At 36.4% G+C, this 27,417-nt stretch overlaps 1 protein-coding gene across 2 annotated transcripts in view; it reads right to left on the minus strand.

Moving 5' to 3' along the window:
• The window catches only part of LOC106134715 (sushi, von Willebrand factor type A, EGF and pentraxin domain-containing protein 1), an 88,744-nt gene that overhangs the window by 7,727 nt on the left and 53,600 nt on the right, over positions 1-27,417 (minus strand). Inside the window, exons 4-29 of one of the 2 annotated variants that reach the window (XM_013334827.2) lie at positions 15,253-15,334; positions 14,610-14,923; positions 13,373-14,494; positions 13,079-13,258; positions 12,612-12,794; positions 11,565-11,849; positions 11,171-11,448; positions 10,656-11,086; positions 10,226-10,542; positions 9,963-10,144; positions 8,996-9,881; positions 8,288-8,781; positions 7,997-8,210; positions 7,443-7,913; positions 6,515-7,356; positions 5,549-6,432; positions 5,084-5,463; positions 4,838-5,003; positions 4,499-4,750; positions 3,875-4,416; positions 3,553-3,765; positions 3,236-3,391; positions 2,927-3,062; positions 2,118-2,189; positions 1,143-1,333; positions 471-644 (exon numbers count right to left, since the gene is read on the minus strand). In XM_013334827.2, coding sequence (XP_013190281.2) covers positions 471-644; positions 1,143-1,333; positions 2,118-2,189; positions 2,927-3,062; positions 3,236-3,391; positions 3,553-3,765; positions 3,875-4,416; positions 4,499-4,750; positions 4,838-5,003; positions 5,084-5,463; positions 5,549-6,432; positions 6,515-7,356; positions 7,443-7,913; positions 7,997-8,210; positions 8,288-8,781; positions 8,996-9,881; positions 9,963-10,144; positions 10,226-10,542; positions 10,656-11,086; positions 11,171-11,448; positions 11,565-11,849; positions 12,612-12,794; positions 13,079-13,258; positions 13,373-14,494; positions 14,610-14,923; positions 15,253-15,334 — 9,447 coding nt within the window. The remainder of the gene's footprint in view (positions 1-470; positions 645-1,142; positions 1,334-2,117; positions 2,190-2,926; positions 3,063-3,235; positions 3,392-3,552; positions 3,766-3,874; positions 4,417-4,498; positions 4,751-4,837; positions 5,004-5,083; positions 5,464-5,548; positions 6,433-6,514; positions 7,357-7,442; positions 7,914-7,996; positions 8,211-8,287; positions 8,782-8,995; positions 9,882-9,962; positions 10,145-10,225; positions 10,543-10,655; positions 11,087-11,170; positions 11,449-11,564; positions 11,850-12,611; positions 12,795-13,078; positions 13,259-13,372; positions 14,495-14,609; positions 14,924-15,252; positions 15,335-27,417) is intronic. The other variant, XM_060945689.1, reaches the window with a different exon arrangement.

The following is a 27,417-nucleotide window of genomic DNA, read 5'->3' on the forward strand; positions in this document are numbered from 1 at the left end:
TGAACTTAACGCCTTTGAGACTGTTGGAGCTTCTACCTCATATAGGGTATTTGTTTCTTCTCTTTGTTTGTTTGTTTGTAATATCTTTATTGCATAGAAATTTACACAGTAACAAGAAAATAGTACATAGTACATACATTAATTTTGACCTTATTTGCGTTATTGTTATACATAAACATTCCCTTGTTCTTTTTATAAAAAGTTCGTGCCTGGGCGACCGAGGGATTTCTTATAACGACATTATTCTACAAAACGTTTAGCTTCTCTACTTAATCATTTATAAAAGAATAAGAATATAAGACATGCATAAGTATGTCTTTGCCACAACTCTGTACCTTACGGAACAGAGAGAGCCAATAGTCTAAAAAGATCGAGATACATTCCGTTAGATAGCTAAATGATGGATTCACCTATGATAACTCGCATAAACGTCACGTAAAAGGATAAACAAAAGTTTACAAGCACATTACCTTTACAGTCGCCAGCACTGCGCGCGCCGCTGGCCTGAGTCACACCAGTTTGTCCAGCGATGGACGGGCAGGCAGTGCACTGAAGTTGACCGGCCTCAGACTGGTAAGTGCCCAGGGGACAAGGCTTGCAGGTATCGCTGGCTGAATCCAGGTACGTTCCTACCGCACATGCCACTGAAATAGGAAAAAAATTGTTTTGTTAATTTTTGGTTAGAAGTCAAGAGTTTTGCGGCTAGCTTATTTTGATTTTAGGTCGTTTGGTTGTTTTTCTGTTTATCATATAACTTGCTCATGTAGCTTGTTTTAAGGTTATCTCGCTCATCTTTGCGTGTTCCTGGTTGCACCCTGCTCAGCTATGTTTCGAAACTAGGGTACAGTTTTTGCTTTGATTCGCTTTCGCGACGTCAGGATTACTACGGTTTTGCACGTCATCAAACTTGATTTACTTTCAGCAAAAATGGCAGCCTTCTTAAGGTACATCTTCTTTTTTCTCAAAGCCTATATACGCTGCTTATTTAAGATATATGTACATTATTCCGACGCCTTCAAAGGTAGAATGTGTGTTAACAGAAACTGTGCTTGAATACTTGAGACCTTTGTACATTGTGAACATATTCAAGGAATAAATAAATGATTAAAGGAGCAAAAAAAGAATATCAATTAAATACATACCACAATCAGTTCCCATAACGACTTGACCCGTCGGACAAGCGTAGTCGGAGACCAGCTGCAGACTAGCCGGGTCCGGCACAGTATTGGGCAAGATGCTCCTTACGTCGAACTGTTCGTCTTCTAGGATCAGTTTCTCCAGTAACCGATGGACTGAGGACCTTTCATTAGTGCCTCCGTGGATTACTGGGTCGCTGTAATTAAGAATTGATTAGAAATTCGCGCAAAAGCTTGACAAGTATAAAGACAAAAAGGTAATATAAGTAACATCGTTTACTCAGAATGTTGGAATAATCGATATAATTTTAAAAAACAATTGATTTTAAATATTATGTCACACGCCTTTTTCCCGGACAGGCAGAGATTACAGTACCTACACAATAAATTAAAAGCAATTTTTTTCCATATCTTCCCATCTCCGCAACGTACGCGAAACCTAGTCCATAAAGATCTTTCATCCCAATAGTTTAACTATTTCACCGCAAATGGAAACAACCTCGCATGTGGAGTTAAAAGTTTTCCACGTTCCAAAGCGTCTATTGAATAGGAACACAAACAAAACTGTTTGCAAACGAATGAATAAAGTGCTATCTGTTGAAAGTTTAGAGCAATCACCCTATAGAGCGCACGCATGGCGTCAAGAATATCAAGTCAAAAAAAAATTATAAATTTGAAAATCTGTTTTAGTACTTTCTTTTAAATTGACTTTTTGTCCCCGTGCATAAATTCTCAATCTAATCTTTGAGTGTTTCCACTTGCACGTTTCACTTCACTTCGGAGCCCGGGTTCGACTGCATAAATATCACCTAAATGTAATTAACAAAAATGAAACAATTCTTTGCAATCCGTCGTTACAAGTCTATGATATGAATAATCGATATAATTTTAATGCAAAAATTGTTAACTTTAAGGAGTGCGCTCTACCCCTACACACATCCACAGCTATACTGACTTTATAGTTGAAAGCATGCAACTTACTTGACGGCTGGGAAAGCGATCTCAATGCTGTACGTATCTCCAACTTGTCTGCCCTCCCTACTGCTTCGCGTCCTAAGTGCCAGACAAAATAACATGCAATCGTGTTGGAAGAGAAACATGCCACGTAAAATATTTAAGTTTCAGGGCTAACAGTGCAGCGGTGTTAGGGTGCGGCTACACTGACGGCGTTCGACGATGCTTTTGAATGATGAATTTGTTATTGCAGTGAAAATATTTAGTTTAAGAAATATTACGAATTCTATCTATAAGTGATATAAAAAGGGCAGGTAATCGATAAAATATTGAGACGACAAAACTATCAAATCATATTAACTTTGTTTGTTCGGAAATCATTTCGATAAACAGGGTTTTCGATAAAATAAAAGTCAGCGTCAATGCCGTGTTTGGTTGTTGGCTGTTACTGTTTTACGAATACCTAGATGTACGTGCAGACAAACTGCAGTTTAAAAACATCGATGTCGAACAATGTTGTTGTAGCCGCACCTTAACTTTCAACATTGTATTATTCGCTTTGTGCGTGTGTGATACACATGCTTCTATGTAAACTGTGCTCTACAAAGACATTTAAAATTCTCTCTAAGTTTAGTGTGCGTACCCACACCTCACTATCTATAGCTGCGACAGTTTTTCTACTATGGACTGTTTAACATCAATTTACTACATGATGTATCTATAGACTAAAGAAAAGATCTATGTCATTAGTTTAAGTAACTTGCTCGAATACAGAAGTGATATCGAACAAATCATCTAGACATTAGTCATGCTTTTCATAGGCATCGAATACTTACTCATCGACTGGTATAATAGCGTCCAGAACATATGCGTCTTCAGGTTTTGTGGGTGGTGTAACCTCCCTGGTTTGTCTGTTGTTTGCTCGGTGATCGCATTTCACATTGATGTCAAGTTCTTTGCATTCTCGAGTACCTGTTATAAAAAATATATTATTTTAAACCAATTGTATGATTTTATCTAAATTGTTGATCATTCATCAGTTTTTGATTTTTTTATAAAAAAGGCTTATGTCCGGCACCTAAACTTTACTGCTATTGAAGAATAAATTTAGACTATGATTAAAATACAATTAAGAAAAGTCATACCTTGTACAGCATATGAGCAGAAGTTCCAATCTCTATTAAGCTGATTGATGGCAGTTCGTACTTTCTGCCGCAGAACTCCTTGACCGGCATCATTGCAGAGGACCGAACTTGGGAACAACATCGATATCTTGAATACGCGCTGAGCTGGCTGAGCCGCTGTTAAAATATAATAAAGGTAAGGTAAGCACTGCAGTATAATGTTTTTGTTGAAAATTTGTGTATATTTGAAAGACAATTAAAAGTGGATTGTATATTTAAGCAAATAAAAAAAATACTATCTAACCTAAAACAAACAGATGATTTCAAATGTATCTTACGTGAACAAGCAGGATATACAAATGGCAGAGTTGGATCAGCAGTCGGTCGCCAAAAGCCTTCAGCCCCGCAGGTGTAGAATGGTGGCACAGGTTGGGAAAATCCGAGGTCTTTACCGCATCCAATCTCGCAGACCTTGAACTGACTGCCCGCGCCCCAGTCGCGACAAGATTGATATCCGCCAAGAGGATCCGCCAACGGAGGGCAGAATTCAGCTAAAAGAGAGAGCATAAGTTATATAACACTACCTATTAATATAAACTATTCTAGCACTTCGAAATGTTGTGGAGAAATCATATGAGGAATACGGTAAAAATCACTCACCTAAAACAGTGACCTTGAAAGTGCAAGTGGCTGCATTTCCAGCAGCATCATAGGCTACATAAGCGATGTCATACGCTCCCCATGCGAGGTTTTGTCCAGGTTTGTGCCCAGATTTCTCTGCTACTCTTGCTACTCCCACGTTGTCGCTAAATACAGGAGCATCCCAATTCACAATCGAAGATCCATTCTTTGCAATTACCCATAAGTCTCCTGGACAACGATCTACCGTTGGTGGTTCCTTATCTACTTTAAGTTGCTCGCATTTATCACCAGTATAACCATTGGCACATACTCTTTGTCCGCAGTGTGTTGGTACTACTCTTTCAACACCTCCAACTAAATCTTCATATCCAGCCCAGTTAAGAGCTAAACCATTGTAAAGAACTGGTTCAGTTCTACAGTCGCGTACTTGCTTTTGTATTTCATTGGTGACGTCAAGCGCACGGTTCCATATTTGAACTTTAGTCAGATGACCTTGGAAGCCAGATTCGGTGTACGCCTTTGGATTGTCTGATTGAGGTTTTCCTAGTGTTACCCAAACACTAAAAAAAAGGAAAATATTTATTAAAATCATGTTTAGATAGACCTATCTAAAAGTTATTGCAAGCATTACTGTGAACTTACTATTGTGGCAATGTTCGACCGCTGCCATAACCTGTCTTCTTGCTAGCAATCAAACCTTCGGTGATGAGTGTTAGTTCACCGCCATTGTTACCATCCCATACCAAAGCAACGTGATGCCATTGTCCATCGTTTACTGTTGCAAATTCTCCGAAACTCATATATACTTCTTGAAGCTCAGGGAATAAAGATACTTGAACTCCATTCGAATGTGCTTGAATAATAACTCGTCTGTTCAGAGCAATGTGTGAATTACTGTAAAAAATTAACCAAGTTTAGATCAGGTTGTCTTACAACAAATTTACTTATGAAAACTTTTGATAACAAATATTCTAAGCGTACCTGACACTGTAAGCTGTAAAGAAAACGCCACCTTCGTCTTGTTGTGTATACTGCACCCACATAGCAATTGTTAAACTGTCTGCTGAGCCAGTGTCGAAAGGAACAACTTGAGCAGCACTTGATCTTAGCGGGTCACTGAAGTATAGATCGTAATCTACGCTGATAGCTGAAAAGGTGGAAAAAGTTTCAGGAGTCTGTTGATATGAAATATCTGAGAAAGAGGAGAAAAAGAAAAATAACAAATACCTTTCCGACAGTCATCCCCTGTTAGGTTGAATGGACATTGACAATAGAATCTGCCAGGTAAGTCGATGCATGTCGCCGATGGTGGGCAAGAATTGTCTTTGCAGTCAATAATATCTTCATCACAGTTCTTTCCTTTGAAGCCCGGAGCACAGATACAAGTGTAATCTTCTCCTTCGTCAATGCAAGTGGCGCCATTCTGGCAAAGACCAGCATCACATGCGTCGAACTCGTATTGACAACCAATGCCCGTATAGTCTGGTGAGCATGTGCAGTTAAGTCCAGATCCGAAATCTTGACACTTTCCACCATGCATGCAAGGACTGCCAATACATCTTTCGGGTGCTGTTTCACATTGTTTACCATCAGTTCCACTAGGACATCTAAAAAAACATTTAGATCGTAAAATTTCCATTTTTGTTAGAAGAAATGTCAAGACTAGATAAGGATTGTTACTCGTATACTTACACACAGAAGTAATCTTGGAACAAATCAATGCAGTTTGCATGATTTTGGCATGGGCGGTTCAAGCAATTGCCGATATCTTTTTCACAACGTTTGCCCGTCCAGCCAGGTTGACAAGCGCATTTATAGTCTCCAATTTCGTCTTTGCAAGAACCTCCATTAAAGCAAGGGCCAGAAGCACAGTCATCAATATTGGTTTCACACATTTCTCCTGTGAAACCTTCGCGGCATACACATTGGTATTTGTTGTCGAGATCCACACATCGTTCAGTACCAACGGGATTGCAAGGTTCTGTCAAACATTCGTCGATAGCAGTCTCGCATTGTAAGCCAACAAATCCAGGTCGACATTTGCAAATGAATCCCTCTATTTGGTCAATACACGAAGCTCCATTCTGACAAGGATTGGAAGCACAATCATCAATCGTGTGTTGACATCTTTTACCGGTGTAACCGGCTTCACAGTTACAAGTGAAGTCATCGATACCATCGATACATTGACCTCCATTTTCACAAGGCGATATGACACATTCATTAATATTGATATCACAAGATGGTCCTGACCAGCCAGGGTCGCAAATACATTGGTGAACAAATAATTTATCGACACAAATACCATGTTTACATGGTCCGTTAGAACATAGGTCTATTTTTTCATGGCAACGTTTTCCAGTAAACCCTGGAGGACAAGAACAACTAAAATCATTAACCAAATCTGTACAAGGTGCCCCTAGAAGACAGGGTTTCTCAATACAGTCGTCGGTATTTATTTCACAAAGTTGTCCTTCCCATCCTGGTAAACATTCACATTTGAATCTTCCTTGTTGTAAAGCAATACAAGAAGCACCATTCGTGCATGGATTTCCGTTGGCAGTACAAGGATCAACCTGAAAGTTAAAAGAAAATGAGTAAACACATATTTGGGATTGGTCTACTAATTATCTAATAAGAAATGTGTCTAAAACATACCGTTACGTCACATTCGAGTCCGGTATAGCCTGATCTACACAAGCAAGTATAATTGTCAAATCCTGGTTCATCTTTGCACATAGCTCTTTCTGGACACGTATCATTTCTGCAATCTGATCTTTCCTCTTGGCAATTTATACCACCATATCCTGTAGGGCAAGAGCATCTATATCCTTGAGGAAGATCTGTACATGTACCACCATTATAACAAGGCTGGCTTGCGCACTCATCGATGTCAATTTCACATCTGCGTCCTGAGAATCCAGCTGGACAATAACATTGGACTCCGTGACCCTTTGGAACGCAGAGACCGCCGTGTTGACATGCGCTGTTTGAGCATTCAACAGGAATACATTCCTCCAAAGTAGTTGCCCCGGTTCCAACTGTTTTCATGTTAGTAGGGCATTCCATACAGAGTGTTTGACCTAATAAGTTTTGGTAGAAGTTTCTAGGACATTGAGAACAAGGTGCTAGTCCTGTTGGTGAATAGGTTCCTGGAGCGCATTTTGCTCTACATTTATCTCTTCCTGGAGCAGCTGGTTGGTAAGTGTAAGTATTAACGGGGCAGGCTTGACAGTCTTTAAAACCACCCACAGGTGGTTCGGCTGTGTAGCTATTCCTTGGGCACTCTAAGCAAGGTACCAATCCTGTTGGGGAGTATGTACCATAACCACAAACTGGAACACAATCTGTTATATCTTTAGATCCTTCTTCTCTTGTGAATGTTCCTTGGGGGCATTTGAGACAGGCGCCTTGGCGAGCTTGATTTTGGAAGTAGCCACGTGGACACATAGTACACGTCTTTTGTTTTTCGCCAGCAAAGGTTCCCGCTGGGCAGTGCACTAAAAAAAGGAAAGATTAAATGAAAATTTATATAAGCTTGATAGATTAATTTCTAACAAAAAAGTAACATAAATTTTATACTTACAACATCTGGGCACGTCATTAGTGTCCATGTTCAAAACTTCACCAACACTGCATGTAAATCCTCTAGAAATTGAACTTCTGATTGCTCTCAATGGTGGACATTGGTTTCCAATAGAGGATACGTTAAGTACTGGTTCTATAAGAGCGCTAGCATAAGGCACTGAAAGATCGAAAATGAGGTTCAGAGTCGAACCGCAAAGATCGTAAAGTTGTGTCTGTCTTATAGCTGGAGTGATTGCCAAAACGAAGTCCATTTTAACAACATTCTCATCTAGTAGTGTTGGCATTGCTTTCACAAATGTAACGTTGATGTTAACATTGACCGCTGAACAGCGCTGAGATAATCGTTCATTAAGTATGTTGTCATATTGTGCTAGTAAGTCCTTGTACTGTGGTAGACATGCATTAGATACAGCTCCTAAAGCCCGATACTGCACACTGGCCACGACGTGATAAGCTGCTTGTTGAGTATCTAAAAATGAATAAAAATAAGTAAGTTATAAAATCAAGGAGGATTTAAAAAACATTTGTGTACCTATATTAAAATTTACATACTTTCTGAGACGCAGTCTGGAACAACCGCTGTAGGTGCCCATTGTCGTTTCGTTTCACAAACAAAAGTTTTAACTGGCTCTCCGTCCGTGAATCTGTATCCAGGGCTGCAAGTAGCTATGCATTGGATGCCTCTATCGCCAGGTAAACAATTAAGGGCTCCATGGGCTGGAGGCATCAATTCCCAGTCGACACATGGTGTGGCTTGTACGGAAACCTATGAAAAGTATCTTATTAGTTTAAATCCATTAATTATTGATTTACAAGTGACATTATTTTAATAATTTTAATTACCTGGAAGTTACATTGAGCTTTGTTTCCATACTTGTCAGAGGCAATAACTGTAACATTTTCGTATCCTCGAATAGGTATAACAGCTCTTTCTGGAATGAATTTCAAATAAACTTCTCCAGATGCATCTGTAGCATTAATTCTCCTTCTAGTTTCATTGAAGTTTACTGCGTAGCTATCCTGTTTATCTACTAATTCGATGACATAACTTTGTGGGCAGCTTAGTCTTGGTGGAGTGTAGTCAGGAACAGTAATGTTCACTTCGCAAATAGCGACATTACCATCAAAGTCAAAGGCTACATATCGTACAACCATGTTGTGGAACACTTGAAGAGGAGTTCTGAAATGTTGAGGAGTCACTTCTAATCTTGCAATGGCTCCGGAGTTGTCCATAGCTGTAGGTTCAGTAAAGTTCACAGGAAGAAGACCCCCATTGACATCTGTTTGTACAACGATAGGTTGCTGAGGACAGTTTTGGAACACTGGTGGTTCATTGTCTGAAAGAGTAATATGTTTATTATTTTATAGCATTTTGTGTATTTTATTTATAAAAATACAGCCATTAATTAGCAAACTCACTGAAAAAATAATGTACTGTCAGTAAACCGTTGGTTTAAGCCAATGGCTTAAGTAGAAATTATGTAAAAAAAAGTTCAATGTACAAAAATAATTCTAAAATATAATTAAAAACATAAATTCAAGTAAACTTACCAACACAAGGCGAATATCCATAATCGTAGCCAAGAAGTGGCTCTGCAGCAGGTTCATCACAACCCATTAGTTCGAACTTCAAGCAGGCATTGTCCATAAAACTGACAATTCCCAAAATCACAAATCTTGCTTCTACGTATTTGGGCAATGTGATCATAGCCAATTCACCATAATTACCAGGATCTCTCATGGTGAGATTGAAATTTGGGAAGTATACAACATAATTTTCCTTTTCAACTTGTTTGTAGAAGAATCGAATTTCAGTAGGACGACCAACAATATCTGAAGTGACGACACCTTTTACTAAAATTGCTTTCACTCTGTATACTTTTCCTAAATCTACACTAACATATGTAAAAGCTTCTTGTTTTCCACACCAACCAGTAACTGAATTGAGTCTTACGTTCCTAGCTTCGTAGTTAGGTCGTTCTGATGTAGCATTGATAGCGGAATCAGGTATCCGTCCTGATGCAAGTCCCAAAGGTCTAATGACTTTGCATTCTGGCTCTCGGATACAAGTGATCGGCCTGGGATTGATTAGAATGTAGCCTGGTCTTGAGCATCCGAATAACACTTCGGATCCTTGTTCGTAGCTTCTGGCAATTTGATATCCATCAGCAGGTCTACCGGGATCTTCACAAACTGGTCCTTCACATCTTAAATCACCGAAGTCCCAAATACCATTTGCTTGACACCTCACAACGTTGTCATGTTTGCTTGTTTGTCCAGCAAGCTTAAAGGTGTTTTGACAGCCAAAGAAGAACGAGCTTTGATATCTTGTATCTAAGTATTGACCGTATTCAGCTCCAGGGGTTGGCATTGGAACGCCACAATCTTTTCTTGGACATTGAGGTTGTGCTCCAGATAACCAGTAATCAGGAAGACCCTGTAAAGTTTAGATTTTTATTATTTCTGTCATTTATTATTATTTTTAGTTTGAATGCTAGAGTAGGCACTTTATTCTTACCGGTTTAGGATCGTATACACACTGTCTGAAAGATGATGTTACAGTGTTTCTTAGTTGTCTTCCAGGTGAGGTACACGTAATTGTGACGTTGTCTCTGTAAGGCAATAAAACGCTTTCTGGATCTTCTCTTATGATCTTCAAACCATCATTTTTATCATCGGACAAAGTCACGCAACGAGCATCTGTAACATTTTTTATTATGAGAGTTATGCGAGATTGCAACATATCCCGAAGTATAATATTATCCATGATGCTACACTTACATTGACATTCTGGTACTGTTCCATTCCATGTGCCACTTGATGTACAGAGTAGGGATGCAAAGCCTGACATAACATATCCAAAGTCACATTGGAACTGCACAATATCTCCGAAATGATAGGTGTTTTTAGTTGACAAAAGCTTTCCGTTTTCGGGAGATGCGAGTGGAGGACACATTACTGGTACACAAGATTTGTTCTTTTGATATGTGTCGCCATCCCTGTCTCCAGTTTCTGATAATTCAATTGAGAATCCAGCCGTTCCGTTATTAGAATATAACTCGTAGCCAAGGTTACAGGCACAAGAGAAATTTCCAGGTCTGAAAAGAACAAATATATAAAGAATAAATATATAATTTGAAATACAATACTCGTATGTTAACAGGTTCAAGACCTAATCTAGACCATCCATATCAACAGTTTAGATACTTACGTGTTAATACATTTCTGGTCACATCCACCATTATTTTCACTACATTCGTTGATATCAGCGCAATCTAATCGGGCACATCCCATGATTTCTAGTTTTAGACACGGAGCTCCAACATAATCTTGGATTTTAAATTTGATGTACTGCGCTTCAATTGGCACCGGCAAATTGAGAACCGAAAGAGTGGGTTCTAGAATGCGGAATTCTACTGCTGTACCATCTGGGTTAGTGTAATCTTTGAATACATCAGTCAAATCGTTGGTGTACTGAATTCTTATGGCTGAGGTAAATGCAATGTTGCCATCAGCTCGCATTACACTCATCGTCCTGAATCCTCTAATAATAGTAGGTGCTCTTAAATCAATCAAAACCCAATTAGCTCCAGCTTCTAAGTTGTTTCCACACCAACCTCCTCCATTGTTTAATCGGACCATCTGTAATTAAGAATTATAGTTACACCCATGTTAGTTTTAATGTTACATTAATTACATATAAGTGAAAAAAAATCTTATACGAACCCCTTTGTAATATCCAGATTCTGGAGCTGAAGTCGTGACGGATTCGTCAGGAATGGCACCATTGATAAGTCCTAAGTCGCCAACAGGTCTGCATTCTAAGCTCGGTGAGAATCCAGGACGGCAAGGGCAATAGAATCCTCCTTGAGTATTTTTACATTCGGTGGAAGCTGTGTCACATTGGTTGCTAAGGCATTCATTGATGTCATCGCACGTGGGTGCTGCGTCAAACTCTTGGTTGGTACCGCATTTGAGGATACTAGGACCATTTAATTTGTAACCTGAAATCAAAAATAATTTATGTTATTTGGTATCAGCACTTCTCACCTTATTTGTTTTTAGATGATATTGTGGTTATAAGTTAAGCAATTAATGTTTCATAATGATTGTCAATTACCTTTGAAACATTGAACTCGCGCTTCGTCTCCGAACATGTAAATTCTGGACTGGTCAACGATAAATCCATTCTTGATTTCAGGGAATTTAGGGCACAAGGCTTTCGTACATGATGGGACGTCCCCAGACCACGTGCCATTGCTCATACAAAGCAGAACGGGCTGCCCGGATCTAACATAGCCAGGTTCGCACTCGTATCTTACTATTGTACCGTAGCTTCGTCCACCGCCATTCAATATGGTCACATTTGCATGTGGTACATCGGGTAGTGCCACACACTGCGACGCTGAAATTAATAAACAAAATTATGATAAAGTTATCGAATTTGAAAATGTGTTGTAAGTTAAATTTGCATGATGTTTTTGACAATTATCTTAAAGCCTTATATGTTTTGTGGATACACATACAAAACTATATCGTATACATACATACATATGGTCACGTCCATATCCCATGCAGGGTAGACAGAGTCTACAGTCTTGAAGACTAAATGGCCACGTTCAGCTATTTGGCTTAATGATAGAATTGAGATTCAAATAGTGACAGGTTGCTAGCCCATCGCCTAAAAGAAGAATCCAAAGTTTATAAGCCTATCCCTTAGTCGCCTTTTACGACATCCATGGGAAAGAGATGGAGTGGTCCTATTCTTTTTTGTATTGGTGCCGGGAACCACACACATATCGTATAGTTATTGCAAATCTATTTGTACTCGTTCCCTTAGTAATTAAGCCTAAATATTAACAATCTATATTAAAATAAGTTAATTGGATAGTAGTTAACCGTAAACCGCAGAATGCAATAATAACTATGAATTACGCTGTGATATTACTAATATAAATTAATTTATGTCAAATATTTTATCAACATTTTAAGAATAATAAAAATTGTGTACAAAACTATTTTGGAACATTAAATATTCAATCATCTTATTCTGGGCACCTGTTTTTTTATGATGATTATAGTACAAGTACCTTCTCTCTCTCTTTTTCATCTTTTCGTATCCCAGATGTACCTTCTGCCGCTTAAATGTAATAGCTTGGAAACTTACCAAGACAAGTAGGTGTTCTCTCCCATCGGCCGTCAGATAAGCAAGAAATTCTTTCAATTGGTTGGCCAGTCGGGAACGCGAAGCCAGCATAACATTGGTAAGTGGCTACACCCCGGTACGTCACGTTAGTAGATCCAATTGAGAACCCGTTGTCGATTTGCGGAACGGGACCACAATACACCTCTGGAAATTTCACAATTATCATTTTATACGCCTATTGTCTTTTTCGCTAACGAAGCGAGTTAAAACTAATTGCATTCTTATTACAATTAGGTACTGAGAAATTTAATTTAGCTCTCATGAGCACGACCATGCTTAGAATTTACATCTTTTAGTTTTCATAACAATTGTTTTTGGAATAAACTTTATTTATTTTCAAATAAGCTATTAAATAATCCTTAAAGTCACAAGAGATATCGATTTTTATGATAAGTCCACAAAGTTTTTGTAATTAAAGTGATAATTACCTTGACAGCTAGGAATATAAGTTGTAGACCAGTTTCCGCCTTCTAAACATTTGGTTGTGATTCGAGGCTTTCCAGTCGCGAATTCTTGCCCGATCGGACAGGAGAATGTGCTAACAGTTCCAAATGCAGTGTCTCTATTTGAGGCCAATGCACCCACGCCTGATTTCAGTGGTGGGCAATCTGGAATGAAAATAAATTACATAAATCAACTCCTAAGTATTGCAAAGCACATATATACACAGTTAAGAAATAAATATTTTTAAGTAAATGTGAGTTTAAAAAGATTCAATTTACCTGCCGAAAATGTAGCATTCCATCCTTCTTCGTTATGTAATGCGTCAGACATAAATCGTATTAACATTTCCCCTGTGGATGCAGTTAATGTTATTCTGGGCTTAACCGTAAATCCATTTTCCGAATGCAATCTCAAGCTACTAGTGGTTGAACCGTCGAATACTTGCACGACGTCGGATGGATGGATTTTAAAGTGATCGAATTTCAATGACAGTGGACCACCGTTAGGATTTTTTATCCTGTATAAACACTCCTGATTATTTGGATAGTTGCTTAAACCGTATGCAGGTGATGACAATGTTCCGTTGGCCGCAATTATCGTGGCTCGGCATCCTTGAGAATATCGCATATTGAATCCCTTCTTAGAATCGCCAAGGCTCGTTCGGAAATAAAGATATAAATGATTCGTTGTAGATATGACTACTTTTTGGTTTTCTTCGGCAGGTCCTGTTAATCTTGCAAGGACTGGACTAGAGGGACTGTTACCATCTTTTACTACTATATAATCTCTGTTCATTCCTAAATCTAGATCTTCGACTTCCAATGACACTATTCTGCCGGGTTGAGCTTCAATTATATACACGCATTCTAACCCTCCTGGATATATATTTGGATAACCAGGTGAGGTCAAAACTTGACCCTGAGGTGTTGCTCGTAAAATGCCACCGCAGTTTGAAGATTCAGTCTTCCAAGATGCACGGAAACCTTTCTTTTCAACGGATCTATCCGTGCTAAATTTAATTATCATGAAATTAGATGCGGATACGAATAGTTTGTTAGACAAGTCCTGCTTCCCGGATAATGTCGCAAGATTAACGGACTTTTCTTCGGTCCTGCCGCCTACTAAAATTTGAACAGTATCAAAAGACTTTTCAGTTTCAAAATCTTGGAACTGTAGAACTATATTTTGACCTTGTGGGCCTTCAAGTGTCCATTTACAGTCGCTGAAAGGAGGATATTTGTGAGGATAGTTGGGACTCTCTACGACGTCTCCACTGCTGGCCATGTAGAAGTGGCACTCGGAAGTGCAGTCCATTTCATCAGACGCATCACCACAATCGTCTTGTTTGTCACATTTGAAGGCTGCGTTAATGCATCTTCCGTTTGAACAATGGAAGGTCCCTAAAAGAAAAGCGAATTGTAATCATTGTGTTAACAACCTTAGCATTGACTTTCGACTTCCTTTCTTTCAAATTAAGCAAACTCATTAAGCAAATATTGGGTTACGAAATATTACCTGCAGGACAGGCATCGGCTTTGCACATGAAGGGGAGTAATGTCTCGCAAGTGGTGAGTTCCCATGACTGGTTGTCAGATGTGACGTGAACGTCGACACATTCTCCGTCTTTTGGGTTTGGCTGCCGCAAATCCCAGAATCCTGCGTATTGTGACACCAATGACCTTGCAGCTGATTCCAAAGTGTTTGTTCTCAGGTCATCAACAGCTGCAAGACCTAACCAGTATCTGTTGTTGGTGGGTGTAGCCGGCACCATACTGGCTGTTACGTTGTTCTCTGTATAGCTGTCTACAACCATTAACTCGCTCCCGTACCTGCGAAATAAGTTTTGTGTATTAAAGTGGATTGGCCAATAAAACCGGTTTCTGTATTTAATACCTTGTCACATGATAAAATTGTAAAGTTGCACAAGAAAGACAACGTTTACAGTCAGATTAAAATGTAATAATATTTAATGACTACGATTTTTAAAGTGAGTGAGTACGACGATACGAAACGTAAAAAGTAGGTATTTGTATGTATTTGAAACATGACCAAATTTTAAAAACTTATTGATGGAAACACCATTGTCTCAGACAGTTATAACTTGAATCCACCTATTAATATAATCTAGGATTATTGGTAAATATGCTATTCACTGTACCTTCGACATAGTTCTGCTGCTTTTTCCCATGAGTGTCTAATGTTGAAGAATTTGTAGCAATATAATCCTTTCAGTTCCCAACCTGAAACAAAGTAAGCGACATTGAATAAATTTACAAAGAAATAGCTTTATGGTGTCCTTAAATTTTAAATTCCGTTGATGATTGTTTGGAATTCAGGCTCTCGTAAATTCAAACACTAAAATTATAATCTCGGGTAGGAAAGAAAGTTCATTGACCTGTAGACTTCTTATCCCAAAAATTTAGAAGCAGAGATGCGAAATAGTTTTTAATTTAAATTTATGCTTGAGGTATCGGTAGGGATAGATTTTGAAATTTTGAGTGATGTAACACTGTGGCGCTATTTTCACCATCCATTGCATTATTTTGTGAATGAATGCTTTTACGTTATTAACATGTTAAAGCTAATTTGTATGTGTAATGTAATATTTCTGTCACACACAGAACTGTATAGCTGCCATGTTAGCTAATGTCATAAATTTTAATTTTATTCAATGTTAATTTTCATTGATAAATAATGAAAAACAAACTTGATTGTTGTAGATGCTTAATAATATTATAATAAATCCAATTATATATAAAATCCTATCAATATTGAGACTTCAGTTTTAGAGTTTTTAAATTACTTAATTTTTTGATATAATCAGTATATATAATTGCAAAAGAAAACACAAATACACGGATAAACATTAATATATAACATCTACAAAGATCAGGACATTAGACAATAGAAATGCCATATTGTATTAGATAATATACGTAAAATGCTTTGCCATTTTGAAGCGCGAAGTAGTAAAACTTAAAAGCTTAAAGTATTTACTTAATTAAATTGCAAGATGTAAACATTAATATGGTGACTAATGTTGGTGGTCAGACGAAGGACACATTTACCAGAACTTTAGCATCGCGTGTGAAATTCTTGTAGAATTTCATTTAACTGGTTTGCGTTAAATATGTATTCATGGCATCTTGTATGATGTTGACACCTTATGATGACACAACAAACATCTTCTAACTTCCGGAGTAAATTATTGCATGCGTACACCTAAGTATATTTAACTTGTAGAGTACATAACATTCTTGTTCAAATGATTTTCACTCTCTATTATGGGCTTGGGATTCACATCCGGATAAATACAAATCGTAGTTAAAAATCGTAAATGAATAAATAACAAATTGAAAAGAAAGAAAATGGATTGTCGTTTTCACTTTTCCGAATCATGTTCTTCTTAGAAACTTCGCCGCAAAATGATTCTGCTGTTTTTAATTTTAAAGATTAGTGCTGTTACCAATATGTTCTTTATGAATATTAAACTTCACTTAGCTTGGTTCAATAATTGTATTCTGCTAAACTGAAAAAGTTTCTCATACCCCCATGCAGACGAGAAATCGCCCAGTCATTCCATTTCAATTTTCGCAAACCTGTTTGTTTACGCTTTGTATAACCATCACACAACCTCGGACCTTAAATTAAGGAAGCTATAGAAAGATGTACATACAACGCAAACCTTTAGAGACATATTTTTTAGTACATCTCTCGTTGATTCATATTACCGATAGCAGTTTCAGCTTTATGTTTATTTTTAAGTTTAAGGCATTTAAGTGCTAACTAGGCTAATAACATAATGCAGTGCTTAGATCTTATATTTCTGATATAGTGTCTATTATAGATTTGAATTTCTCTTTTGTAATACTAACTTGTCTGGATTAATCAAATTCAGAACAAAATCATCAATATTTATTTTATACGTTATCATTTTAGTGACACTTTTTAAGAGATGAAACTCAATCAAAACGAAGATATATCTCTATCATCTAGATGTTTTAAACTCAGCTGGAAGCGAGCTCAGCACAATCTGCATTAATTATAGCCAATTGTAGTGCAACGCTACGCGCATACAATATCTCTAGAAAGCATGCTCTTTGAAAATATTACGCAAACACAGAACCTGATAGAAAGCATCACAGACTAATTAATTTTCGTTTTACATTTTAATCTAGTTTTGCTCATAGCGTTTTAAGATATTCTATGCGTTATCAAAGTTAGGATATGATTGTAAATGTGAAATCAAGTCTGAATTTGAATAACAGACACAATCTTTTAAATTTGTAACGTTATGTCACTTTTCATGTTATTTGATGGTAATTAACAGATTACGTTATTAGATTAGATAGTCATTTCACTTATGAAGGTGTTTAATAATTAATAGATTTTATTAATCTTAGATATACAATTTTAACTTATATAAGAGGTGTAGCGATTACTAACATTTGAACTGCTATAAGAGTTGTTCGAGTTAGAGTGTAACTGCTGAACGCAAAGGATCATTGAACAAGGCGAATTCAACAGATTACTTGTTTATTATTCCTAGCTGATACGTGCAAGGGGAACAGTTTCACGAAAAATTTGCACCTTCCAATAAGGTTACCTCACCCCAATTTGTCAGGCGAGTAAACGGCTACGGTGGATTGAGCTATTGATTAGGATATGTTGTGATGTGTCACAGATTGCCTATAAGGAAAAAAACTATATATATAAAATGACTTATGTTATCTATAATTGTGTAGTTTTCAGCAAAGTAGACAATATCTTCATCTCTTTTAATCGTGTATGATATCCGGCGAAAAAGTGGTGACGAATAAAATATATGAAGGTGGTGACAAAGAATACGCATTAAAATTCGAGCGTATTAAATATTCTGAATAAGCACATTACTTATTTTTCCTTCAATTGAATGCGTCGTCCATATTTGGTTTAATACGATTAGCACATTGATCTCACATGTATTAAAATAAGTCACCCTGATGTAAGAAACGATATCGGGTTAAGATAAGCTATCTGTTATTTAAGTCACAGAAATGGAAAGTCAGGTTACAGGGTCAAGATTGAAAAGTTTATTTTACAATGAAGCGTTCATTAGTAACAGCAATAGTTATCCAATTACCCGATGAAAAACAAAAAAGAAAACAAAGACTTTTTTGTACAGTACAATAAAAGTTCGACAATTTGAAAGAATTACTTAATTGTTCTTCTTGGATAAGGCGGCAATAGAGGTGGCGAGTGAAAGTGATGTAAATGGCTTGGAGAATGATGAATCAGTATCTCTTTCAAAAATTAGTTTTAAAGACGTCAGATTTACCAAAAGGTAAAAGTATCGATAGAAACCCTGCCGTGTCGTTTTCGGCAGAATAGAACTTTCTATGAAATTGTTTTAACGACATAACTACTAACAATTTACAAAAAAATACAACAGGTATCCTAGCTAGCCCATAAAAAATTTGCTAACAACAACAAAAATTAAGAGATGGAGAAAATATTGACAAAAAAAAGGAAAGGTTTATTCAAATTTAAGAATTCACTGTTGTCTACAACATTAATAAAATATAAAATTCGCAGGGAACGTTTCGAGAAATCAGTTTAGAAAATTCCCAACAAAATAGCGCCATTCATTCAGGCTTTTCAGTTTGTACGTGATATCGACCCTCAATCATATTCTCATATGATGTAAAAGAAAAAAAAATACACAAGTACGTGTGAATGTCCGCGTTTTGAAGCACGTCGCGTGCGGCGTGGCGTGCCAAATAAGTAAATAGTTGCAAATAGAGCGTGCGCTAGGCGGCCGATCGGGGAAAAATAAAAAGCTTGCAGATGTGAAACTGTGTACATGTTTAATATTAAAAGGCCAACTTTTGAATGGCAGTTTTATGTGCTGTTAAGGAGTTTATAAAAATTGGAAAATATATCCTACACATTTCCTTATTAAAGTAAAATTACCATAAGTTAGAGTAAAATAAAAAAAACTTGGCAAGAACCATACAACATTGAATAACTAAATGTTGAAAATATATATAACTTGAGACGAATTTTAATATAAAAAGAATTTACGCGGAAGGAAGAAGTCAATCAAAATTATATATTATATTTGGAAATTTTTTTATTTGGCATTATTATAAGCGTGATTTCCATGAAATAAAAGCAAAGTGAACATCTACGCTTTTGTTATTTTGCTGTCAATCGCTGGATGCATGCCTGACTGCACCGCCCGCAACTTCATGCAACGTGACCCACTTATGTTACGCGAAATGCAATTTGCTATTCCTCTTATCTTCGTTGAATTAGAAGCAAATATTTGTTTTGATAACTTAATCAAAGTTCTCCTTTGATGTTCATAACGTCTCTGAAATTCGCCGTAGTCGTGGAATTCGTGGGAAGGTATTTTATTAATGTTTTGGCTGAAATTGGCAGTAAAGTGGTGAAGGTAAGTGATCGTTATTGTAATTCCACGGCCTCTTGTATCATAGATTTAATATCATAGTGTTGTCCGGTATATAAGTACATCTATGCGCCGTGAACCTTCAATTGTCAATCAACGTGTAATGTAAATCAAGGTATACTACTTGTAGGAGACGTACCGCCGGATAAAATTCTACCTAATAATTGGAAGGTTCCTGCGCATAAATGTTGCTGTTTTACTTCAATTGATCTTTTGACAATATTTGGCACATAGGTAGTCATGGTCACAGGTAGATCCCGGCTTTTCTCCAGAGAGACAAGGACGCAACGGGGTCTAATGGAATGATGATTTTTTGATACTGGGTTTGGAACACTGCATTGATATTATATATATATTATACTCTCTGTCAAGAAAGTATCGGGAATGGATTATTTATTTATGGTTCCAAATTCAAATTTTTGTTTTTTTTGTTGTTGTTAGATTGGCACAACTGTTTTCCATTTTGGCGCGGAGTTTGAGTTGCATCTGTTGTTTACATTAAATACAGTGCTATTTTTAGTTATATCATATCTAGTGTGTATTGCTAATTTCATAATGGATAAAAACATCGAACAAAGAGTTTGTCTTAAATTTTGCATTGCCAATGGAATATCGTGTTCGGAGTCACTGAAAATGTTACAGAAGGCTTACGGTGAATCGACTTTATCAAAAACTCGTGCTTATGAGTGGTACAAAGCGTTCAAAAGCGGTCGAGGTGTGATGGAAGATTTGCCTCGCTCTGGTAGGCCATCAACGTCTGCAACTGAAGTTAACATCGCAAAAGTGAAGGAAATAGTGACTGAAAATCCTCATTCAACTTTGAGAGAGATAGCCACCGAACTTTCTGTATCTCACGAGTCGATCCGTACCATTTTAACTAATAATTTGGGTATGAAACATGTTGCCGCTCGGCTAGTCCCAAAAGACCTGAATTTTTTTCAAAAACTCAATCGCATGAGAGTCGCTGAGGACATGCTAGAACGAGTCAATTCCGACCCAACATTCATGAAACGCATTGTTACTGGTGACGAGACGTGGGTTTACGAGTTTGACATGCAAACTAGTCAACAAGCTTCGGAGTGGCGCCTTCCAACTGAACCGAAACCGAAAAAACCACGCCAAAGTCGTTCAAAAGTCAAAGTCATGTTGACTGTTTTCTTTGACTATCGCGGTGTTGTGCACTCGGAATTCTTGCCGGAAGGTCAAACGGTAAATAAGGAATATTATTTGAGTGTTATGCGGCGTTTAAGAGAGCAAATCCGACGAAAAAGGCCAGATTTGTGGAAAGAAAATTCTTGGATTTTGCACCATGATAATGCACCTTCGCACAAGGCCATCATTGTGAACGAATTTTTAACCAAACACTCAACAAATACCATCGAGCAACCACCATATTCACCAGATATGGCTCCAGCCGACTTTTTTCTTTTTCCTAAACTCAAATTACCACTTCGTGGCACCCATTTTCAATCGGTAGAAGACATAAAAGAGAATTCGCGGCGAGAACTGACCTCAATTCCGGAAACAGCGTTTAAAAAATGTTTTGATGATTGGATTATTCGTTGGCGTAAGTGTATCGTTTCTAAAGGAGCATATTTTGAAGGTGATAAAATAAATTTGGATGAATAACAAACAGTTTGTGTATTATTGATCTTTTCCTGCTACTTTCTTGACAGAGTAGTATATATATTATTTGGTACACAGATAAAATGTATTGTGATCCAAAAGCATCCGATCCGAGGTATAGATATCCGCTAAGAATATTCAAAAATTCATAGGGGAAGAAATAAACAAGAAATTAAAACTTCTTATTCATACTCAAAGTGGACTGTTTCATTATTTTTGATCACGATACGTATGGCAGTCTTATCGAATCTCCATCTTTACTGAGAAATGCAACGTTGCACATTTTCTCATGCAATTCTAATTGTTACGTGCATCGTGAGGCTTCAACGTAGATTGGTCACGAACTCTACAATTGAGGACGCGAAAACGCATGTGCGTGTACAGACAAACACACTTATTTCGATTTAAGATTCCAATACTTACACTTTTTGCCTTTATTGTTAAATAACAATGTCTTCGAATGTAAAGATCAATACAAAGATGTTCTAAATTATGTCTAATTTATGTATTTTTCTTTAATTATTTTGACACGTTTCGTGTCATTTATTAGACAGAGAAACGCAATCGTAACACTTTCACAACTTCATTATTTTTAACACGTGTCCTTTGACATTGTAAGATGCATGAGTAAGCTAGAAAACTTCACTTCGATCAACAATAGTCAAGTCTTTCTATTATGCACTAAAAATTTTAAAACCTTTTATAAGAAGTTACATGAAAAACTATTCAATTGTATGATAATAAGTTTGAAACTTTGTTAAAAATTTCTCGAGTTCGATAGGAACTTAAGAACAATATTCTACAGCTACAAAGTTAACTTGAGTGCTGAGCGTAAAATTCTTTATGATTTCGTCGAAAACAAACGAGAAACCAACCTTTCAAAGTAAATAGGCGGAGTGGGCGAAAGTTTGAACTTCAAGAGAGCAATGAGCCTTTTAACCGGCAGAAAGTCATTAAAACTAAATTCTATATTTCGACCAGTATATCCTGAGTGTATGAACTTTTGCGTGTATGATTTTACAACTCTTGATTTTAATTTTCTCTGTTGCTTAATTTATGTAGTAGATTGTCACATTACAACTTTGTCAATTAACCGTTGGTTTAACGACTTCTTAATAGAGGCTTGGTTTTCTTAATTTAGTGCTACAATAGACAGCAAACAGCTCAGTGTAAATTTAGAATACATCTGTGGCCGTTATTAATACTTGTCTTTTCGAGAACTTGGTTCGAATTATAGCAGAAAGTGATTGTGTAGTACTAAAATTCAAAATTTTATGTCTCCTTATTATGGGACATTTCAATATAACTTAAATAATAAAGATAATTTTTTGCAATAAATTCACAATAAATACAGAAGTTGACAGGACTGTTGCTTTTTTTGATTTGACTCAACACTGTTGAGTACCTATCTTAAGTATAATATTCAAGGAAAAAAAAATAACAAGAAAATACTCGTATACCTAAATTATTAGATCTCTTCCTAAAATTTCTAGTTTCCTTGAATAATTGTTACAAATGTTCAGTGAGCACGATTGTTCCCACGACGATGTTCACAGGCTCCTAGTTCTGTACTGTCGAGAGGAAAGCCGTATGATGTCCGATCAATTGTGCCGAGAGCACTTTAGGAGGTTCCATTCAATGATGTATGTACCGTTTCGCTATTGGTTAGGGATTAAGTTATCTTAGGAACTGTTAGACATTTATCAGGCATTGCTATATTTCTTTTTCTCGGCAATTCCAACGAAATTTTTTAACATATTTTTATTTAGAATACCCAAGCCGGTCTCCCCGAGGTATATTCGTGAACTCATCTGTCTCGGAAAATCTCCTATTATATAATTAATTGATGTCTGATGAATCTTGAAAACATTACTGATAACGGAACACGGAACTAATATATATAGTAACTATAATGTATGAAAAATGTAAATAGTAGTAACTATTTTTGTTAATTTTATATATTAAGGTGATACCGATTTCTTTGGAATGACTTATAAAATTGAGCAACATTTATATTCATCTTTTTCACGTTCAAGGGTAACAGTTTTATTATACCTACCTTTAATTTTAACATTGAAATTATCTTTAATTTGATTAATTTCTTAGACAAGAGAAATATTTGACTTCTAAAAGTAAAGTTTAAAATAGTTAGCTATTTTAGGTTAAATAGTTTTATTTAAAGGTTAGTAATTCTTTTAAAATAAAATAGCATTTTATAGCAAGCATGAGTTGAGTGGTCCATAAAATGCTATCTTTCCACTTGTCAAGGTTCCTTCGTACTTTTTTCGCTTCATCCACATTCATAACTTTCTTCATGCGAGCTTGTCGGTTTGGGATAATTTCCGTTTTTTCAAATTAGAGCCACTTCTATTTTCTTGTTTAACCTTCGTTCCTAATCTTTACGTGGGATTGGCACAGACCATCTTAATATGTGATAATGAATTCTCATATTATAAGTTATGGGTGAGTCACGTTTGGACTATGTGTTGCCTTTCACTCATTACAGACTTCAAGGCTGTTCAATTATTTGCCGCTCGATTGCCTCTACTGGCACAAAGCTTATTGTCTTGTATGTAAAAATAAATACCTAATCAATAGTACATATTGTTTTTATGTAACTCTGTGTTTTATGAAAACATCCTTCACACTCGTAAGATTGGATAACACCAAAGACTGAGAACAAAATGGATCTTGCTAGTCCATTAATAATGAAGATTAAGGTTGTTTTCCTTAAAAGACAAACTTTTTATTATTACAAGTCAGCTTAGACAACTTATCTGTGAATTTGTCTGATTTATCAAATAACTCATAGAAAGTTAAGTTTTGTTGCTTATATTCTATGTATCTTATCTTATTTATCCCCATATTTGTCTCATTAAGTAATAACTTAGTTTACATAAAAAACGTCTTTTCTACTTTCTATATTTAACCAGACAACAATGAAGCTAATATTTACAACGCACCAAATCCTCTCGTAAGCGAAGTTACTCTTACAGAACGTTTAGACGAGCATATTGTCAAGTCTGGCGTCGATGCATGCGCATCAAGCCCGCCTTACTAAACAACTGACCGACTTTGAACCGCTCCAAATGTCACAGTAGATGCGGGCCAAGTGTGAAGCCAGATTAACCTGATGCATGGCGTAACCCATGCGTTAATGAAAAGTAAAAAAATCAAGCAACGGTGTTTTGGCAAAGCTTAGAAGAATGAGATTATTAAGATAAAGCGTGGGAGCCTAAATGGCTTTTTACAGTTAGGAAAAGGTTTTGTTTGACGAGTAGGGAGAGATCAAATTAGCGTTCAAGTGGAACGTTTCATTGCTAACTCCTTGGAATAAAGACCTTTTTACACTTTGGCCTTTTTATCATAAAATTGCTATCAAACCATCGATCTAAATGATAATTACCTACACCATGAAGTATTATTACTCAGAATAATACTTCCCAAATATAGATCATTGGTTGATAAAAATAACCAGAACTTTAAAAGTTATTTAAAAATAGGGAAAGTTGCATGCGGTAAAATCAGGTATCTAGTGTGCCAACGACTGCTACCGCTATAATAGTCTTGATAACTTGTGGCTCAGACCTGGCAATCAGCACGTCTTGTGGTTAGCTGTGATATTGGAATTTATAGTAATCTGTAACTTAAATGTCAACTTTTATATCTTAAGGTTTTTATAAAGTTTTTTATTGAAACATCGAGACATAATTAAAAAAATACTTCCAAATATTTGGAATAATGGATCCTTATATTCCTGTACCGACAATAACATCAGTACTTCGCGCTGTGTCAACTAAATACATCAGATGACTAAAATAATATTTTAGCATTTAGAGCAAACCTACAAATTTCAGGCAACTGGATGTGTAAGGTGAAGATGCAACCGGGACTAAACCAAGGAGGAAGAAGACTAAAAATAATATTTTAGCATTAAGTTGGGTTTAAGTCAATCAGTCAATCTTTCTTTTCGTTTAATAACTATCATTCATTGATTCTAAGTTTTAAATAAGTGAATCATGGGTAAAGGAAACTAAATTTGATTTTTTATTAAGATATTCTATTTATTTATATCATTACAAACCATCATTATAACTCACGGCCTTATTGTGCCTGATGACCGTTTTATCCGAAATCTCGAACATCTTACAGCTGAACCCAAAATTCTCCTGGATTTTGTGATGTAACATTATTAACCTAACTATTATGTTTGCTTCAACTGTTCCTCTAGCAAATTCCATGAAGATAGGATCAACGATATTGGAGTTCTCGTCGAACAAAGTTCTAAGCAAACATGCACAATAGTTCGTTAGATTTCACTTGGTTAAATTTATTATCAACAATCATGGGCGTAGCTAGGTATGGGCAGCGCCCAACCAGATAAGAAGTATTTGCTGGTAAACTGTAATGCTCACGAAGTCCTAAGACCTAAGAATCTAACAGACTTGTGAAATTATATTGCGATGTGATTACAGTTCTACATCTTTTCTTATTCAAAGCAATGTTTCTCTCACTTCTCTGGAGAAAAGCTCTGAGTGAGGCTTTGACCACGATTTTGGCAGGGGAATATTAGCCTTTTTGGAAAATGCCACATAACAGGTTGTATAAATATGCAAAGAAAACGTATTATTGAATTTTAAAAGTGCAAAAAGTAACGCTGAGAGGGTAGACTACAGGGGTATTCTTATAATCCCGGGGGGCAGACCTTTAAATACAGAAAGCTGGCTACGCCCTTATCAATTTAGTAGTTACAAACACGTTGAACATTCAATTTATCATTAACAATGCGGGAATATGTATCTGACAGCAACTAGCATACTGCTCATTGGTTACTTTATGTTGATTCAGTTACGTAAAAATACTGCATTGAGCATTTAAAAGTATGTATCCATACTAATGTACACATAGAAATTGGAATAATATAGGATTAATTATGTGACTTGTACACAATGATTACGTCTTTTTCTGCTTATGTTTCTGCCTTTCTAAAATGGCGATCCAGGATTTTTTAGAAGGTCTTGTGGGCTGATGGGCAATTATCTGTTTTAAGATTAACTAAGGCTTTGATAAGGAAACATACCACATTATGAGTGACAATTTTAGATTGATGGTTATTTAAAATGAAAATGGAATCTACATAAAAGGTTTAGTCAAAAGATATTTGCAGAAAATTAAAAATGTTTTGCTTTCTTTAAACATCTTGCTTTATTTTGATGAAATCCGGAATGACTTCCCACACAGAAATATTATATTCCTTAAGTTTCTTTTCACCAGCCTAATTGCATTTTCTTGTTTTCAGGGCGTACGTCAGAAAATTAAGTTTTAGAAGAATTAGTAACTTATTGTACTTTACGAGCGACTTCACATGAACTGGTTAATTTTATTTTAAAATGCTTGAAAGAAGAAATGAGTATCACTGAAGTTTGAACTAACTGTATTATGAATAAAAATTTTTGATCTCAAATGGTTATCTGCGAAAAAGATGGAATATTTATTGTGAATAAATAAATGGATGAAATGCCCTGGATTAAACGTTGGAAATACAATAACAATATCAAACCAGGGTTACACGGGGATATTTTTAACTCGTAGTTCCACCACTCCAAAAATTGTAAATTTGGTGATACGCAAAGGTGCAATCTCTTTAGATAACCTTTGTAGGCAGGGCAAAGGCATAGTAATCGATTTGATGACCACGTTTAGCTGGTTACTTCAGACGATGGAACTTCTAACATTTATTAAATCTATGTCAGACAAGATAAAAGTAATAATATTAATCCAACAGAATAATGTTGAACCACATGTTATTAGCATGTGGACGGGCGGTGTCAGAAACTCCTAATTGGATCGAAACATTCTAGAAAGTATTGGAATTTCTGTTGTTTACGAAATCTGTGGCGAGCTGGATTACAGTAGACTATATAATCTAGCAGAATGCTGTTATTAAACGTGTAGCCGATATTAGCATGTGGGGCAGCCAACGGTGTCTGAAACACATATTATGGTGGAAACTGGAAGCAATTACCACAGATCGATATCGTAGAATTGATGCTGTGGAATGGGAACGTTTATACTCTGCGATTTGTGATTAAAATCTGGTTCTGTTTACTGTTATTATTCATCATTATCCTTTTAGATTTAATCCCAGTTGCATACTCAACTCTATATAAAGTTGTTTAAATTTGAACTCTCCATTATTTTTTTTTTGTCACCCAAGTAAATTTTAGTTGATTGTGCTGTGATTTG

This window comes from Amyelois transitella, chromosome 9, assembly GCF_032362555.1.
Source record: "Amyelois transitella isolate CPQ chromosome 9, ilAmyTran1.1, whole genome shotgun sequence".
NCBI lineage: Eukaryota > Metazoa > Arthropoda > Insecta > Lepidoptera > Pyralidae > Amyelois > Amyelois transitella.